Below are 18,011 nucleotides of genomic sequence, written 5' to 3'. Positions count from 1 at the left end.
ATTAGGATATGATTTCTATTCAAATTGCTTACCTTAAGCTTAATGCTATTGATTGTGAGAGACCTCAAAATAGCTAGCCCACAGTCGCAGAGACGAGGCATGAGCTCACTATCAAGTAAGATATTAGCAGCCTTTAAATTGCAGTGAGGCTGAATGTGCACCAATCTTATCCTATTGATAGATAAACATACCAACTCCGAGTATCAATACCATATTTATGTATGCAAATTGAAAAATCAGCAAAGGTACCATATAAAGACTTACAGCCAAATCCTGTCTTTGTGGAATTTTGTTTTTCCCATGCCTATGCATGCCATGGTACAGGTCACCACATAAAACTTCTACATCGGGCACACCTATTTCCTTTGCAATCTTATAGCGAACAAGTTGCGCCGGTGTCCTTCCTGAGTGCTCGGCTTCTCTTGAACGCCGACATGCAAAGTATGACCTTCTGTGTTTTCTAGCATCGCTGCCACATATGCTAAGGCATCCGCATGCCGATTCTCATTCCTATTGAGATGCTGCAATCTTATTTTATTGAAATTCTTCAACTTGAATTTTATAAAATTTAAGTAATCGACCATATTTTCACATTTTGCTGAGTATCCCCCATTGATCTGACTGACCACAAGCATTGAGTCACTAAAAATCGATAACTCCTTTATTTTTAGAGACTTAGCCATCTCGAGACCAGCTATCAAAGCCTCATATTCAGCCTCATTGTTCGACGCATGGAAACCCAATGTTATTGCAGTCTCGAGTCTTTGGTTTTCAGGAGTAACCAACACCACTCCGATGCCACACCCTTTTCCTCCCGAGGATCCATCGACAAACAGTCTCCAACCATTTGTTCCAGCCCATGAATCGTCTGTATCGATAACATCATCAGGTTCTTGTAGCATTGCGAACTCTTCTTCTTCCATGCCCCAACTGGCATCTTCATATGGAAAATCAGCCAAGAAGTTGGCTAGTACCTGACTCTTTTCCGATATGCGGTTTCGATACTCGACACCGAATTCATTTATTAGTACCAACCACTTAGACATCCTCCCTGATTTAGCAGTTTTTGCTAAAGTCTGCTTTAATGGTAGATTCTTCATCACTATCACCGAATGTGCTTGAAAATAAGGCTTTAATCTTTGAGATGAGAATAAAAGTGTCAAGGCATACTTTTCTATCATCGAATATCGAGTCTCGGCCTCGAGCATCATTTTACTTTGAAAATACACTGGTCTTTCCAAACCATTTTCCACCTTCATTAGGACAGAACTTATAGCAAAATCTGATACAGCTAAATAAAGAAGCAAATTTTCTCCCTCATCTGGCTTTGTAAGAGTTGGCATTTCTTGCAGATATTTCTTTAACTCAGAAAATGCGTCTTCACACTCCTCATTCCAACAAAACTTGACATTCTTTTTAAGCAATTTAAAAAGTGGCTTACAGCGCAATCAGAAGTTCTAGAGATGAAACTATTGAGCGCCGCTATTCTTCCCGTCAACCTTTGTATTTGCTTTCGAGTTGTAGGTGATGGCATTTGTTGAAGCGCTCATATTTGTTCAGGATTAGCATCGATTCCTCGCTTCGTGACTATGTACCCCAAAAACTTGCCAGAACTTACCCCAAAAGTACACTTTTCTGGATTAAGCTTCATATTAAACTCTCTCAAAATTCTAAAAACAGTATCAAGGTCCCTTACATGATATGATCTCCAGCTTTCATAGATTTGATGACCATATCATCGATATAGACCTCGACAATACGTTTGATGAGTTTCTTGAACATTTTCTCCACTAGTATTTGGTACGTAGCCCCTGCATTTTTCAATCCAAATGGCATCCTGACGAAATAGTATATTCCACCATTCACCACGAACACCGTTTTTAACTGGTCTAACACAGCCATTAAAATCTGAAAATATCCTGAATAACCATCACAAAAACTGATCAACTCAAAACCAGTCGTTCGGTCAACTAATTCATCAATTCTAGGCATGGGATAATGATCCTTTGGACACTTTTTATTTACATCAGTAAAGTCGACACAAATGTTCCTACCATCTTTCTTGGGTACAACAACTATGTTCGCTACCCATTCAAAATGCTCAACTTCTCTAATGATACCATTATCTAACATCTTCTGTATCTCCCCTTGGACCGCATCTTCATATTCAGAATGCTCAACTTTTCTATGCTTCTGATGTATTGGAGTTGCATTTTCCTCCATATTCAGTTTATGCGAACATATTTCTGGATCGATACCGGTGAGATCCGACATCGACCACGCAAAAACATCTTGATTCTCTTCCAAAAACACTACCAACTCTTTTCTTATATCTACAGCCATTTCTGTACCGATGAACGTATAATGCTCCTCTTCTCCTTTACCAGTATTAACTCTGTCCACCGCTTCTATGGTTTTCCTTTCCCACGGTGGTTCCTCATGCTTATTCATCTCCTGAGTGAACTTTACCTACTCCTGTATCTACATGTTAGTATCGGCAGGCAAAGTTTGTTGTAACTGCTAAGCAGAGTTTTCCAAGACGCCCCCGGTGTCTTGGCTTTTCCCCTTCATCATTCCCTTTACTGTAACGAAATTACACTTTTCTGATTCTAATTGATCCCCCCTAATCTCGTGCAATCCATATACAGTTGGGAATCTGAGTACTTGATAAAATGTACTAGGTACAACCCTCATTTTATGTATCCATTTCCTCTCCAATATCGCATTGTGATCAGATTGGTGCTTGATGACCACGAATTTCGTCATTACCGTTTGAGGCCCAGCTCAAACTGGCAATTTTATCTCCCCAGCAGGTTTGGTAGAAGTTCCATTGAAACCATATAAATTGAATTTTGGTGGTTTTAAATGCGTCTCATCGAGACCAACTCCTTTGAATACTTTCCAAAATAAAATATTAACTGAACTTCCACAATCTACCAATATCTTTTGTACATCATAGCCCGAAATACGCAGAGTGATTAACAACGCATTATCATGTGGCAACATTACCTTAGACAAATCCTCCGGTACAAACATGATTGCTCCAGGAATGCTAGAAGATATCAACTGCTGACTTACTGGCACTGGCTCGATATTAACCTCAAGAACTTCTTTTACCGTCAAGATCTTCCTTATCTTGTCTCGAACAATCTTTTTCTGAGAAATTTCTCCCTTGTAAATCATGTTTATTACGCCCAACGGCTTTTCTCTTATGGTTGTTGTTTCTGCAGGCCTAACATCGACACGAAATTCTCTTAGTTTCCCATCTTTCATAAGCCTGTCTATCACCTTTAATAACTGGAGACACCTATTTGTCTCGTGGTTCTCAATCTTGTGAAATTGACAATATGGTTTTCCATTCATTTCTCTAAGAGTGTACTTCGGCCATACCACAAAATCTTCCTTTGCTATTCGCCGCAAAATATCTTCTGCCGTGGAATTTATAGCGATGAAATTACTAGGATCAAGCTCCTCTTTCAATGTTCTATCATATTTTCTTCGCTGTTGAGACTGATTATCTCGATTTGTATAATGCTCCTGAGGCCTTTTGTTATCTGACCTCGAGGAGTCTCGATTCTCATATCGATCATTACTATCTTTCTCTTTTTTCCCCATATCGGTGACTTGCAACACCGCTTGCACCGTGGCAGTTCTTAACCCTTCTTCTACTATGATATCTCTATTCACCTTATTATACAACTCTTGCAAAGTTTTCACTTCTTTCCTCAACAAATACTTATGCATATAAGATCCTGGGATTACCCCCGCCTGAAAGGCTATGACCGCTGTCATCTCTGACTCATCCAACCTTTCCACCGACTGTGTTTCAGCCTTGAATCTTGTTAGAAAATCTTTTAATGACTCCTTCTTTGCTTGCTTCAACTGGAATAAAGCTGACACTTGATATGGCTTCACCCTCTGGTGACCATAATTAGTGAGGAACTTTTCTTCAATCTCTCTGAAACATGAAATGGATCCTTCTGGAATTGTGTGAAACCACTTCAATGCTTTTCCCTTCAAGCTTGATGAAAATGACCGACATAAGACAGTATCCCAATATTCGGTGTCCTGATATATCGAGAACTGATGTCGATAACTAAATAGATGGTCCATGGGGTACGTAGCTCCTTCATATTGGCTCAATTTTGAATTTTTGAACTTCGGAGGTAACGAAGCCCTCTCTATCTCCTTCTTAATGGGTTTCTACTGACATCATCTGCCAACTTTCTTATCGATGCCGAGACTTTTTCCAACAACTGATTTCCTAACTGCTTTTACATCATTTCTTGTACCATCTCCTTCGTGACTAAAGCTTTGTTTTCTTCTTCATTCACCTCTTTCGGAGTTATTCTCGCTACATATTGCACTTCCTCGATATGACTCCTTTTCCTCTCCTTGAGATGGCTCTTTCTCACTATTGGAATTCCTGAACTCGATTCCTCATCATCCTTCTCATACATAGCGTCTTCAGCACGCTTCTCCTTCTCTTCCCTTATCAATTTATTCTCAGCCATTAACATCTGATTGTGCTTTTCTAATTCATTCATCCTTCTCAACAAATCTTTTAAAGACGATTCTTTCTCTTGCATTTCCTCTACTTCTTCTATCATCCTACTTGTTAATCTTCGAGTTCTTCGCTCCTCATTCTTAGATACAACCTGAGAAGTGCTTCCCTCATTCACCATCATTGCCTTACTTGTTGTAGCACGCTTTGGAGGCATCTTGATTACTCTCTCTAACCAAAGAACAAAAAAAAAAATGCTCCTTCTTGAAAACACCCCTTTCTCTTCCTCACCAAGACTTCAATTAATGGATTCGATCAAAGAAAAAGAAAATCAAAATCAAACACTCGATATTTGTCTTTGAACCAAGACGGCGCCAATGTAGTGATCAGATTAATCACTTACGATTTATAAGAATGATGAAACTAAAGATGAGAAAATGAAGAATGAATTGAGCTGGAAACACAATTTTATTGAGTAACAATGGCGATTACAATTTCCTCACTCTCTCTCTCTGCTCTCGTTCTTTACAAATGATTTTGTGTAATGATTTGGAATGAATCAATCTTTCTCTTTTCGGTCTTTTTATACTACTACCAGAATAGCTTTGACCAATCAAATCTTGCCACGTGTCCCTCCTCATCTTCTTCCTTCCTTTTCCCGCTTAAACCTGCACCATACAAACTATAATGCGAAATATCAATAATGATGTCAATATTTATTTGCCCACGACACAAGGTATGAATCAGAAGTTATTGATAGAAGTGATCTAAGTTTCGCCATCATAGAGTTCTAACTATTGTATTGTTCATGAAAAGCAATAACTGTTTGATTCCATCTTCTGAAACTTACATTAATTGATTTCGATTATGTCATGATATCAATTTCGAAAGATGGCATTTGTAACATTTGTTTTGGATTAAGTGAATCCGGTGACGAATTGTCTCGGATTAGGTACGGTGATCATTAAGATTGGAACACCAAAAGCAAGTAGATCATGTCTACCCAGAGATGGTATAATGGTTACCGATGGTCTGAGTATATCAGCCTGCATGGTTAGCCATGGTAATTGAAGGGTTGTATGTATGGTTAACCGAAACGGACCGAAACGGCGGGAATTTAAAACCCATTAATGGTTCTGTGCGTGTTTATGTTGAGAGGAAGAAGATTATCAGAAAGATTCCTGGCCAGGCTTCAACAGTTCAATTTATTTTGGGCTTTAAGTTAATTTACCTTTGGGCATTCCTTATGTTTTGTTTGTCCCAGCCCACATCCTTTATTTTTATTTGTTTGGGCCTTATTTCTTTGTCAACGCAACCACTTACATAGTGGACCAGCCCATGAACGTAATCTGAATTGGGCTTAAGTTTGTTTTATTTTCTATGGCCACCCATTATAAAGCCCAAACCGCATATATCACTGACTTGGGTCTGACCAGTTTGGACCGAGCCATTTTGACCCTTAAGGACCGGATCCGGTTTGACCCATTAAAGTGGGCATTTATAGGCCCAATTTGTTTTTAGGCCTATTAACCTTTTTTTGGACACACAACACTCATTTAAAGTCCGTTTTTGATGTATGAATAGCCATTACGAAGCTTTTTTCGAGCCCTACGTATTGAACAATTTTGAAAGTGGTTTTGAAAATTTAAGAATTTTGATATTAAAGTTGAAAGTTTATATAATCTTTAAGACAATTCCCATTTTAATAGGTTAAGAATTCTCGTTTTAATTAGAATTGCTAGAATTTTCTTTTTCAATAGTGAATGAATTCATGTTTTAATAGGAGATAACATGAAATTTTAATAGAGTTAGATAAATACCCTTTGTAAGACCTTTAATATTATGACTAGATTTGAGCACATGACTCCGCACATTTTTTTTTTTTCTAAACAAGTCAATTTAGATGGCCCCTTGGCAAAAAATAAGTGTGTTTAGTTGCTTTGGGGTGGGGCCGGCGTAGTAATATTGGTCTCACTGGAAAAGAGAAAAGAGGTCAATAACACATAATAAAACACTTTATTTGAGAATTGCAAAAATCACTAAAAAAACTGGAAAAAATAAAATGTGTGAACGTATATGTGCCGACTTGGTGGCTTGCTCCCCCACGCCACATAATAAATAGAATAGATACTAGCATTCCAGCATGGCGCGATGCGCCTATTACATTCTTATTTGGCGTTCATTTAAAAAAAATTAAAATAAAAAAATAATCATAAGGGCAGTTTTGTAATTTAATATGAAATATAGGGACTATTATATAATTTAGACAAAGTATAAGGACTATTATATAATTGATCATAAAATATAGAAACTATTCCGTAATTAATATAATGATTAGGAACTGTTATGTAATTTACGTAAAATATGGAGGCTGTTTCGTAATTTAAAGTTGTTAGATGGTAGTTTTGTAATTAATTGATAATATAAGGGCAATGTGCTAAATCAAGAGAAAACAGTATAAATTTTGTTGGTCAAATACCAATTTTACCCCTCTCACCTATATTATTATACAATTATCTTTTTAACAATTATTATAATATTTGAAATCGGATAGGAATATAATGGGAAATAGGCACTGTTCACGAAACCATTCCCATTAAAGTAGAGCATATTTAGGAGAGAAACCAACAACACACCAATTTTTGAACTAAACCAAAAAAACACCAACCAACTTCAAGAGAAACATCAAATATTTGACATCAAATAACACGGTTTTGGATAAACCGCGCCATATAGTCCACGCGGCTTTCTCAAAACCGCACCACTGAAGCCCATCTTAAAAGCCCAAGCCCACGTGGTTTTCCAGAAACCGCGCGATGTGTTGTATATCAACTTTCTTCTTTTTTCTCTTTCCAAATCTCTCGCGCGGTTTTTACAAAACCGCGTGATTGAAACCCACACTCTAGCCCAAGCCCATGCGGTGTTTAAAAAACCGCAAGAGAGATTTGATACAGCACCAAAGCTGAAACCAAATTTTGGCCAATTTAGTGTTTGGTTTGGTGTTTTCATCAACATGTGTCTCTCCTGAAGATGAAAAAATACCAAATTATTGGAAATTTAGTGTTTGATGCTAAGAGAGTATCTCACTTAAAGATGCTCTTAGATAGATGAAAAAACAAACAAAATTTTGTATCTACCTATAAACTTCTTAGATAATAATGTTGTTTATTTAAAAAGCTTTTGTCTATTGCTTTTAGAGAGCGACATAAAAATCATGTTTACAAGCACAATCACAACTCACAAGGGTGGCCTTAATTCTCCACCATTAAAATTGTAGATTTTGTCAGGTAACAAGTTGGTGTTTTATAAGTTTGAATTTTAGTGAATTGTTGAATGCAATGTCCCAAAATGAGATAATAATTGAGCATTTGTCCTATGTACTTTCTCTAGCACGACTTAACTCTAACCAGTAAGGAAGATCTAAACACTTTCACCAAAGACTTCAAACAAATCTCTATAACATTGATCTCAAATTTTCACAAACAGAATGGTGTTTTTTTTTTAAAAAGTAAACAATCCTAAATTTAATTGTTTACCTAAATGGGAATTAACACATGTAACGAGCTATTAAAAATTAAGAATGAATCTTGTGAAGGACTAATATACACAATAAATGTATATTATACACGTGTCCAGTATAAACAAAAATATCCTACCGATCTCATGTCCTCGTCTTTCGAGCTCGCTTCATTAACAACTCGCCTCATGTAAATAGTCCATTTCAGCTCGTACTACAAACAATGACATCATCACCCGATCTAAGATGTTCGCCCTACCAACTCGCTCCAGAAGAGCACAGATCGCACGGACGATCTCACGCAGAACGCTTTATCTTATGACATCATCCATTTTTTTTCTAGATGCAATCATTACTGAACTTACATACACAAGCCATTACCATGAACCATTGTAACCACTCTCCATCATTACAAAATTCCTACCAACACCAGCCCTACACGCATCCCTGATCTCCACCACACATCTGTACTCGTCAATACACGTGTCGCACAGATCCACATGTTCAACAACTATAAATACCAATTGTATTTAACCACGCCGGACCTGATTCTACTCTTTCCTTAAAACGGAGAGATAGAGATATGTAGGCAGTTATTTCGGAAACTAACTTCGGTCTTATCAATCTAATATCCACATCTCCTCCATTTAATCACAAGTTGTAAAGCCCTGACCAAACGACACCTTTACAAATCTCAACCATTACATATAAGGCTGTAGTATTGAATCTAAACCCGCAAGTAATAAAACCATCTGCATACGAAAATGGAATGGCCTAGCCTTCTTTCGGTAAGCAATAATAGATGTCATGAGAAGAAGAGCTGGAATTGCCGAGTTTCTTTTTGATACCGAGTTGCCGAGTTGCATTTGGATGGCATGTCGACTAACCCAGACAAAATCACTGTCTTCGTACACATGTTCGGTCCACAGTGCTGCAACAATCACTGCCACATTTTTGTTCTGATGCGCTTAATTTGTCCCTGGGTGGTTTTTCTATCCTCGTTTATTCACACTTCCATAATTCACCCATCACTTTCATAGACTTCCTGTTTCTCTCGTAAACACACATGGTGCAACTATAGAAGTGGTGACTAAAGTATTAATCCTTAACCTCGACAAGTCATTAATATATTGTTTGCTAGGTAGTTGATAGATTATAAATATCTAAGCAAAGTATTTAATACAAGCCACTTATAAAAGAGCAACATCTCATAAGCAAAATATGAGCATCCAGAATGTGAAATTCACTGATATTTATGTGTAGATTGGTGAAATTAATTGAACAAACGCTCAATAATACATAATAATTCATCCAAAAGACCAAAATACATGCCCATCCTATACTAATCAATTGAAAAATACATAATCGCATTGCAGGGGTGAACGGTGTTTTGTTTAATCATTTTATGTAACATGCAACCCGCTTTGTATAGTAAAAGCCCACAGTGGCGAACCCAGTTGAAGACCATGACAAAAACTAAGATCTGCATATTTGTGCAACATGGCCCAGGGTGATGCCTGTGGGCGCATTTTGGTGGTGAAGTGAATGATAGGCTGGTCGATGTCAGGTGACAGTTTTCTGATTTTGATGTACAAATATTAGAATAAAGAAATTGATTGATATCAACATATTTAAATCTGTCTTTGCTTACACTAGAATGTATATTTCCACCACACTAGAATGTTGTTCTGCAGCCCTGCACATTTGTTGTACTTCTTTTGGCGTTTTGCACGTTCCTTGACCGAAACACGAAAGAGTGGTATTGGGTATTGATCTAGGCCAGTGATACGAAGAGATCAATCTCTCCTCCAAATGGAGCGCACTTTAACGGGGCCATAAGATAGATACACATCCCAAGGACAATGAATAAGCAAAAGCCAACGAAACACTTAACTAAAATAGAAAAAAAAAAAGATCCGGTCATCATCTTTTCTTTACTATCTCTTGCTCTTACTCTTTCCCCATGTATTTTTCTCCATTTAAACAAAACACATATCAACTGTCAATACCACAACCAGATTTGATATCTAGGTTTCAATTATGTGTGGGGGTATTTTAGTTAGTTCGGATGTTTTAGAAAATGAAGGGATTTTTATGGGTTAGTCTGTAGTGAGAGGGTTTTTATATAGACTATTTATGAACTAGGGAGATTAAACCCAAAACTTAATAAGATATGTCATGGTTTTAATTGTGAGATTCTAGAGATGGAATCACATGAACAGAATATACGCCACCTTAATTATACCTTTGATTAATTGATTCTTTGAAGCAGCATCAAGTTTTGTTAAACTCATAAACCTGAACTTTATGCAGCTTACCACATTGTCTCATCTAAGATATCCCATTTGAGACATCTGCAGGAGCAAAGAATTCTATTCCTCTCTTTCCTCAAACCCATCTCACCAAATGAAAGTCGGTCTTGTTCAATTTCTTGATTAGTAACTCAATGGCTTAATATGTACACATTAATGTGACTTCTTCATATCAAATTACACGAACAAGACATATTGGTAAGTATATATCTCCTTCCAATCTCCTCCCACATTCTTCTATCCTAGCCATCAAGCTCATTTTATTAATTTATTTAAGTTTCATGTCATTCTCTTGATATAACACATGACAGCTTGTCTAACCAGGGCGGACCTACAGCAGGGCTAACAGGGGCTTTAGCCTCCCCAATTTTCTCCAAAACAACAAAATAATATGTATTATAAGATATTTGGAACTTAACACACTATATAGTTATAAGATTAACTTAGTAGCCTGTAGCCCCCCTTGACCTGAATACCTGGTTCCGCAACATATGTGAATGCTTTTTCCTACAAAAATATAACATATTTTTTAAAATTTCGAAACCGTTTGGACTGGTTGCATTTCAAACTTTTCATCGAAATTCAAATTTGTGGACGGAATTAGTGATAAAGTACCACTCAAAAAGCTGATCAACTTCAGCTGAGTAAGCTTAGCACTATAAAGTATAAACTTATAAAGTACGAAATATAGAGCACGTGAATTCAGTCGACAATTTGCCACCATGTTGCCATCTGGTACGGTACTTTTTTTATTTCCTAAGAAATGAAGTGACACAATAATAAGAAGTGTTTAAACACTTCACACTTGTTCTTCAAACTAAGAAAGATTCTATTTTTTCTGTTACTAAAAATGGACAGGTGTTTGCATTACAAGTCGTTAACTAAACGCCATGGAAGTATATATAGAAGAAGAAGAACGCATAATGTGGAGTAGTCTTAGTACTAACTAGTGAAAGTAGGAACGGGCAAAAAAAAAAGTTGTGTAATTTGCAATATTTCTCGTGAAAAGAAAGGCTCACATGTCCCAATAAACCCAACAACTTCTCTTCATCATTCAAATCACATTTTTTTCTTCAACACCCTTTCTCATCTTATTGAGGTCTTAAGCATTGGTGTTTTAAGAGGTGGGCTTTTGTTCTTTTAGCTTTATTTTGTTTTAATCTTTGAATCTTGACTGAAAAGTTATTGTTTGTTTTTTGATCTTTTTTAAGGCTAAAAAAGATACCAACTTTTTGCAATGGATGCATGTTGTGCAACTTTGAAGAGTAATGCCCATTTTATGCAAGTTAAGAGAGATGGCTTTGTTGGAAATGGAGAGACTGGGTTTTTAGGAGAGAGGATCAAAGGAAGTGTGAGGAGTAGAGTTTGGGGGAGTAAGTTTGGAAAAGGTTTGAAAGCTGAATGTGATGTTAGAAGGGCTAATGGTGTTATTTCTTCTGTTCTTACCTCAGATGTGAATCAAGAACCTTTGGTAAGTATATGTTAAAAATAAATGATCAACTTTTTTCTTTCATATTTTTTAATCATTGCTAAAATTTAATGATGTGAGATCTCTGTTTTTTATTGTTTATATGGATTATAATACTATGTGATATTATTATATATGTTTGTTTACTTTTAAATCCGATGATTGAAGAAATAAATTGTGATGATTGTTGTTTGATTTGATTGGTTAAACTCTTATGTTATGATTTCAGATCCGTCAAGCACCAGTATTTCCCAAGCAAAAGGCAGACCCCAAGAGAGTTACGGCGATCATATTGGGCGGAGGCGCTGGAACTCGGCTTTTTCCTCTTACCAGCAGAAGAGCCAAGCCCGCTGTAAGGAAATGCACATTTCTATGTTTAGTTTCTTCTTTAATTGAGAGATATCTGGAGTTGTTTGATCCTGTATACATACTAGAAAGTAGTCTTGCTGAGGGATATACCCTGTTTCAATTGGGCTGTTGACTTTATTTTAGGACGATAGAGTTTCTGTCAACCTTGTGCAGTATTGGATTGAGAATCCCTTTCTTTTATGTAGTTCGTTCATATGAAAGACTCTAGGCTCTGCCCTTCGGTGTAGTTTTTTTTAGATGATCAGACAATTTGCTTTGAGCACTAACAACGTTTGGCATGTTGTTTAGGTTCCGATTGGAGGATGCTACAGGCTTATCGATGTACCAATGAGCAACTGCATCAACAGTGGCATAAACAAGATATTCATCTTGACCCAGTTCAACTCTGCTTCCCTCAACCGCCACATTGCGCGCACTTATAACTTTGGAAATGGTGTGAACTTTGGCGAGGGATATGTAGAGGTATATTAATTTTTGCTAAAGTATTGCCTAAGTATAGATTTTTTTCTCTTTTGGGCAGCTAGAACGTTATTCCTAACCCCTTCTCCCGAGTGAAAGTGGGAATCCAACCGAAGACCTTGACTTCACCGGGAGGCCACTGGACACTTTATTAGCGAGTATCTGGATTTTGCTCATTCTACAATTTACCAAGTCACACCTACAGATTTAGTTAATACCTTAAAATAGGCAATCTACTATCAAATTATCAATGAACCGGGCATACAATATGTTTGAGAAGCATATGTATTTAGAAAGTACCTAAACAATAATAGAAATGAAAAGATGATGTGTTGTTCTAAATTAAAAATATGAATACTTTCTCATGGAAAATGAGTTTCCTTGTTACTAGATAGAGTGGAATATAATATTATTTATTTATTTATTTTTATTTTCAAAATAGGTTCTGGCTGCAACTCAAACACCAGGGGAAACAGGGCACCATTGGTTTCAAGGAACAGCTGATGCTGTGAGGCAGTTTACGTGGGTTTTTGAGGTAAATCTTGCTTAATCTCAATTCATAGCAATTATAATTTACCGACAATAGAAAGATGTTCTATTAAAATCTCCTCTATCAAGTAAGTATTAAGTTACCATCTTACGTATTTGGATGGCTATGTGTAGGACGCCAAGAGCAAAAACACCGACCATATACTGATCTTGTCTGGCGATCATCTATATAGAATGGACTATATGAACTTTGTGCAGGTATTCTTCATTCCAAGCACTTCTTGAGGTTATTATTACGTATCCCAGGAGTCTTACTTGCCAGCTATGTGTTTGCAGAAGCATATTGACACAAATGCTGATATCACAGTGTCGTGCATACCCATGGATGACAGGTATTATTTGGGATTATTTACCAGTTTGTTTGGTTTGTGTCTGTGTTAACTATTTAGGCTATGCTGATTCTCAAGAAAGGATCTGAAAATATTCTGAATGTATTTAAGAAATTTTTGATCTCCTATGCCTCCTGTTTTCCTGGCATTGTCAGTCACTATACATATGGACTTTTACTTGTTTGGAGAAGTGGCCACCAATTTGGGTCAGGAAGAAACTCTATAGGAACAACTTGCTTCTTGGTTCCACTTAAATGATTTCTTGCTCATAATTCCTTATATTTGTAACATCGACACTCCATTTTAAAAATTATAATTATAATAATTATATTATCATTATAATAATAGAAAAAATAAAAATAAATGTCGAATATGTATCTACATGGGATATGGCACACGGACTTGAAGGATTATATACCTCAATTTTTTGGTTTTCCGTCGTGTTGGCTACTTTGTACATATGTTGGATAAGGATACGTATCTGTGTAAATGTCAATTAGTTCTTAATGTTTGTCTAAGTTGATTTATCATCTTGCAGCCGTGCATCAGATTATGGATTGATGAAGATTGACAATACTGGACAAATCATTGAATTTTCTGAGAAACCCAAAGGCGGCAATTTGAAAGCAATGGTAACTGAATACAAATGTCTGGTCTATTCATCTTTGTTCCTTTTTATAGTCAATAGTCGTAAAGGCAAGTGTTCTCTGATACTTTCTTCAGTACTGTCTAGCCATATTTTAAAAAACAAAATGAAAACTGTCTTTTCATGTGTTCAATAGTTGTGTGACATCCTTAGATAGAGAATTAGGAATGTTGTTCGTACCTTCAAAGAAAGACATGTAAAACCATAAAACAAAAAGAAGACAAAGTCTAGTATGGCAGCAAGCAATAACAATTTTGAATTTCAGCTTAGCTTCTCCTGTTGGGATCCCGCTAAGTATGTTGTGTCTTATTTCCATCTCTAATGCTTTTCAATCGTGTAATATTTCAGCAGTTGAAGGGTTCCAAACAATTTTCTGCCTTCTGGCTTACTGATATTCGTATTTGATCTAGAACATTCCTGGATTAAGCTCTTTACATCATGAAAAGTTTAGCCTAGATTTCTTTTGATTGTTGCATACTTACATGTATAATCAAGTTTAAGAACTACCATTGAAATAATTTTGAAGGAGTCCAATGTCCCTTAATTTTGCTGCGCCTCTTGTTCTTCACCAGAATAGCTGTTAGTAGTTCTGATTGCTTAGTAACAACTTGATTGATGCAGCAAGTCGATACAACAATTCTGGGATTGTCTCCACTGGAAGCTAGGACTTTTCCTTACATTGCATCTATGGGAGTCTATGTTTTTAAAACAGATGTACTGCTGAGGCTTTTGAGATGGAGGTATCCAACATCTAATGACTTCGGTTCTGAAATCATTCCAGCGGCTGTGGCAGATCACAATGTTCAGGTAGAGTGAAAGCTATTATTGAATAGCATCATTCTCGTTATTGTTATCGTTATCGTCATTGTTATCCTCATCGTCATCGTCATCATCATCATTATCATCAATCCCTCTTTGATGATTTGTTTGGTCCCAATCTTGACAGGCATATTTATTTAATGATTACTGGGAGGACATTGGAACAATCAAGTCTTTCTTCGACGCTAACTTGGCTCTCACAGAACAGGTTGGTTTTATTGCTAGTACAAGTCTTAATAGTCTTATGAGATAAAGTCGGAGAGGTGCACTAGCAACTTTAATTGGTGTTAATGGTAGACTGGTAGTTAAGTAAGATTCTGTATTAATTGCATGTATCATGATTTGCTGGCCTGTTTCTGGTAACTAATAGTTTCTTTCTCATGCAGCCTCCCAAGTTTCAATTTTATGATCCAAGCACACCTTTCTTCACATCTCCTCGGTTCTTACCTCCTACCAAAGTTGAGAAGTGCCGGGTATGCTGAAGTACACAGTTTATGTGATGGAATCAACTATGTTCCATATCTCATGTTTTAAATTGTTTTCTGCAGATTCTTGATTCAATAATTTCACATGGGTGTTTCTTGCGGGAATGTAGTGTTGAACATTCAATTGTGGGTGTGCGTTCACGTTTAGAATATGGATGTGATCTTAAGGTGAGCTACCATAGACTCTAGCCAAACTCTTCTCCTTGAGAGTTCCATTTCTCTTTATTGAGGCTTTTAGCAACACTAGCTGAGCAAATTATATATATATACACCCACACACATATATGGGAATGGCTCTATCCCTCCCCATTAGAGCCACTCCCAAAACGTACCAAGCCATATCTCATCCTACCAGTTGAATTAAGGGTATGATATTTTGTAGATGTGATATCCCCACCAGTTCAACTTACAAAAGGGTGTTGTATAAATTGTTGTACAAAAAGTGTTGTATATGGATCCCTCCCCTACACATATATTCGACATACAAAAGAATTAAGGCCTGGTTTTTTGTGGAGATGATCTCTCCATTATGAAGATCATTCTCACAAAAAATTATAATATTTGGATATGTCTAACCATGTAAAAATTAGAATTCATTTTTGAACTTTTCATCTAACGGTCCAAAAATTTTGTGAGCATGTTCTAAGGTTAGACGTTTTTGAATGAGGTGAATTTTTGTGAGCATGTTCTTTATGGTGGGGAGATCATATCTAAAACTTTTAAGTCCATGATTTTATTTGGATTCGTTTACAATGTGGCTCTATCCCCCCCCCCCCACACCCCACACCCCACACACACACACATATATATATAGATACACTTGGATGCTTTGTGATGTATATTTTCCTTCATTTTCTATTTCCATGTTCAATGCTTCTAGTTACGGGAAGATATTTGCCTTTCAGGATACAATGATGATGGGTGCAGACAATTACCAGACTGAATCTGAAATTGCATCTTTACTGGCAGAAGGAAAGGTTCCAATTGGCGTGGGGCAGAATACCAAAATCAGGTTAGATTTAGGTTAAGTTGCATCAATCCAAAGACTCTTAGCATATACAAGGAATCGAGTGACATTTGAATTATGAAATATATAAAACTTATTGGATCAATCTATACCATGCAACTGATGGGGGTTCATTTGGCCGCATTGATTTTTTTTTTTCCCGAAGAAAATTATCTCTCAAATATAAAAACCAAAAGTATACAATCTGAGATATGGAGATAGTGTGATCTGCCACAGCCTATATGGTTTCTGGCAACACTAATTAGGGAAATGTATCAGTTGGACACTCAGCCTACAGTTTGGTTCTTTTGGAGTTTGAGTTAAGACTTTATATTTGTAGACAAATACAACTATAATTAAAATCTAGACAAACAGGGGTTCAGTTCTTTTATGCAAAAGAGAGGTACTGGAATTTATTTTGTATGGATGGATGAGCATCTAGTAGTCTTCCATGCATATACGCATTGAAAGTTGAAACAGGGATGGTAAGGATGTCAAGAGTTCTGATTATTTCATTGTTTTCTTGAAGGAACTGCATAATCGACAAGAACGCTAAAATAGGAAAAGATGTGGTCATTACGAACAAAGATGTGAGTATAGCATCCCTCAAGTCTCTAATTTCTGCTCCATTTTTTCTTTTTGGAAGAATAACCAATTATACTGATCAATTGCGTTCTCAACATATAGGATGTTCAAGAAGCAGACAGGGGCCTTGAAGGATTCTACATTAGATCTGGGATCATTGTTATACTGAAGAATGCAACAATTGTAGATGGTACTGTCATATGAAGCATTGGATACTTCCACTGATTTTTCTTGTTTAAGATGAGCATGAACTGGAGTATCAGAGGGACGTGCACAGGAGACATGGACGATCATATTACGTGATTGTAAGATGCTGGTGGCGCTTGTCTTCCTACTTAGATCAAGAAGAGGTTACTAAATATCTACTAGATGGGATATGATCCCTGAATAAATAAATGGGATGCCTACATTCCCTTTTTGTACAGAAGCTTAGTACAGTAAAAGCTGTCTTTGAACCTTTGGCATTGAGCAGCCTAGCTCGGTTTCTTTTTAATCAATGTACTGCATTGCCTTCGTGTTCAATTGGTAATATATATATATTTTTTTATCCATATTGCTTATTTTGGTATCTACCATTTCGTATTAAACTAGATTTGCGTCAAAGGTTTTAGTATCATTTTTAAGTTTCTATTAATTAATAAATTAAACAATGTTTACAAGTACATGTCAGATTTATAGTCTTCTCAGGTTTCCCCGGCCTTCTTCATATAGCCTGGGTTACTCACAAAGCCAGTACTTCCTTCTTGAGGGTTTGTGAACTCTATGCTTCCTTCAGGTCCAGTAAGGGAGGCTAGGTGGTTAGCTGCTCTGTTAGCCTCCCAAAAAACATGAACTACTCGCACAAGGCCACAAAGCAGACTTCTGGGGTATGACTATTAGGGTATCTACCATTTTTTAATTTTTTTTGGCAAGAAACCAGTGCTTTATTACTAACTCTTGATTTACATATGGAACAACATCTGC

At 36.7% G+C, this 18,011-nt stretch overlaps 3 protein-coding genes across 3 annotated transcripts; 1 reads left to right on the top strand and 2 right to left on the bottom strand.

The window, feature by feature from the left end:
- Positions 1-356: 356 nt before the first annotated feature.
- Positions 357-1,343, bottom strand: LOC147502978 (uncharacterized). The gene has a single exon (XM_086604670.1). It carries the CDS (start codon positions 1,341-1,343, stop codon positions 357-359), a length of 987 nt encoding a protein of 328 aa, XP_086460796.1.
- A 1,441-nt stretch (positions 1,344-2,784) lies between these two features.
- LOC147502977 (uncharacterized) lies at positions 2,785-4,113 on the bottom strand. Its single transcript, XM_086604669.1, has one exon. The coding sequence runs from the start codon at positions 4,111-4,113 to the stop codon at positions 2,785-2,787; it is 1,329 nt and encodes a 442-aa protein (XP_086460795.1).
- Positions 4,114-11,022: 6,909 nt separating this feature from the next.
- On the top strand, positions 11,023-17,599 carry LOC147502976 (glucose-1-phosphate adenylyltransferase large subunit 1-like). The gene is made up of 15 exons (XM_086607774.1): positions 11,023-11,457; positions 11,545-11,804; positions 12,031-12,153; positions 12,459-12,632; positions 13,072-13,164; positions 13,293-13,376; positions 13,455-13,510; positions 14,046-14,139; positions 14,775-14,960; positions 15,100-15,180; positions 15,359-15,445; positions 15,521-15,625; positions 16,363-16,469; positions 16,993-17,053; positions 17,151-17,599. Exons 2-15 carry the CDS (start codon positions 11,571-11,573, stop codon positions 17,250-17,252), a joined length of 1,587 nt encoding a protein of 528 aa, XP_086463900.1. The 5' UTR covers positions 11,023-11,457; positions 11,545-11,570; the 3' UTR covers positions 17,253-17,599.
- The last annotated feature ends 412 nt before the right edge of the window (positions 17,600-18,011 follow it).

The sequence above is a fragment of the Coptis chinensis genome, chromosome 4 (genome assembly GCF_015680905.1).
Source record: "Coptis chinensis isolate HL-2020 chromosome 4, ASM1568090v1, whole genome shotgun sequence".
NCBI classification, from domain to species: Eukaryota; Viridiplantae; Streptophyta; class Magnoliopsida; order Ranunculales; family Ranunculaceae; genus Coptis; species Coptis chinensis.
The sequence above is the reverse complement of the archived record's forward strand: the minus strand, read 5'-3'. Positions and strand labels throughout refer to the sequence as shown.

Bases quoted from the DNA above. Each gene is read 5' to 3' on its own strand.
- LOC147502978 (XM_086604670.1), bottom strand. From the start codon at position 1,343: ATGCCAACTCTTACAAAGCCAGATGAGGGAGAAAATTTGCTTCTTTAT.
- LOC147502977 (XM_086604669.1), bottom strand. From the start codon at position 4,113: ATGGACCATCTATTTAGTTATCGACATCAGTTCTCGATATATCAGGAC.
- LOC147502976 (XM_086607774.1), top strand. From the start codon at position 11,571: ATGGATGCATGTTGTGCAACTTTGAAGAGTAATGCCCATTTTATGCAA. The intron at 12,154-12,458 runs GTAAGGAAATGC...CATGTTGTTTAG, and splicing joins GCAGAAGAGCCAAGCCCGCT to GTTCCGATTGGAGGATGCTA. The intron at 15,181-15,358 runs GTTGGTTTTATT...TTTCTCATGCAG, and splicing joins ACTTGGCTCTCACAGAACAG to CCTCCCAAGTTTCAATTTTA.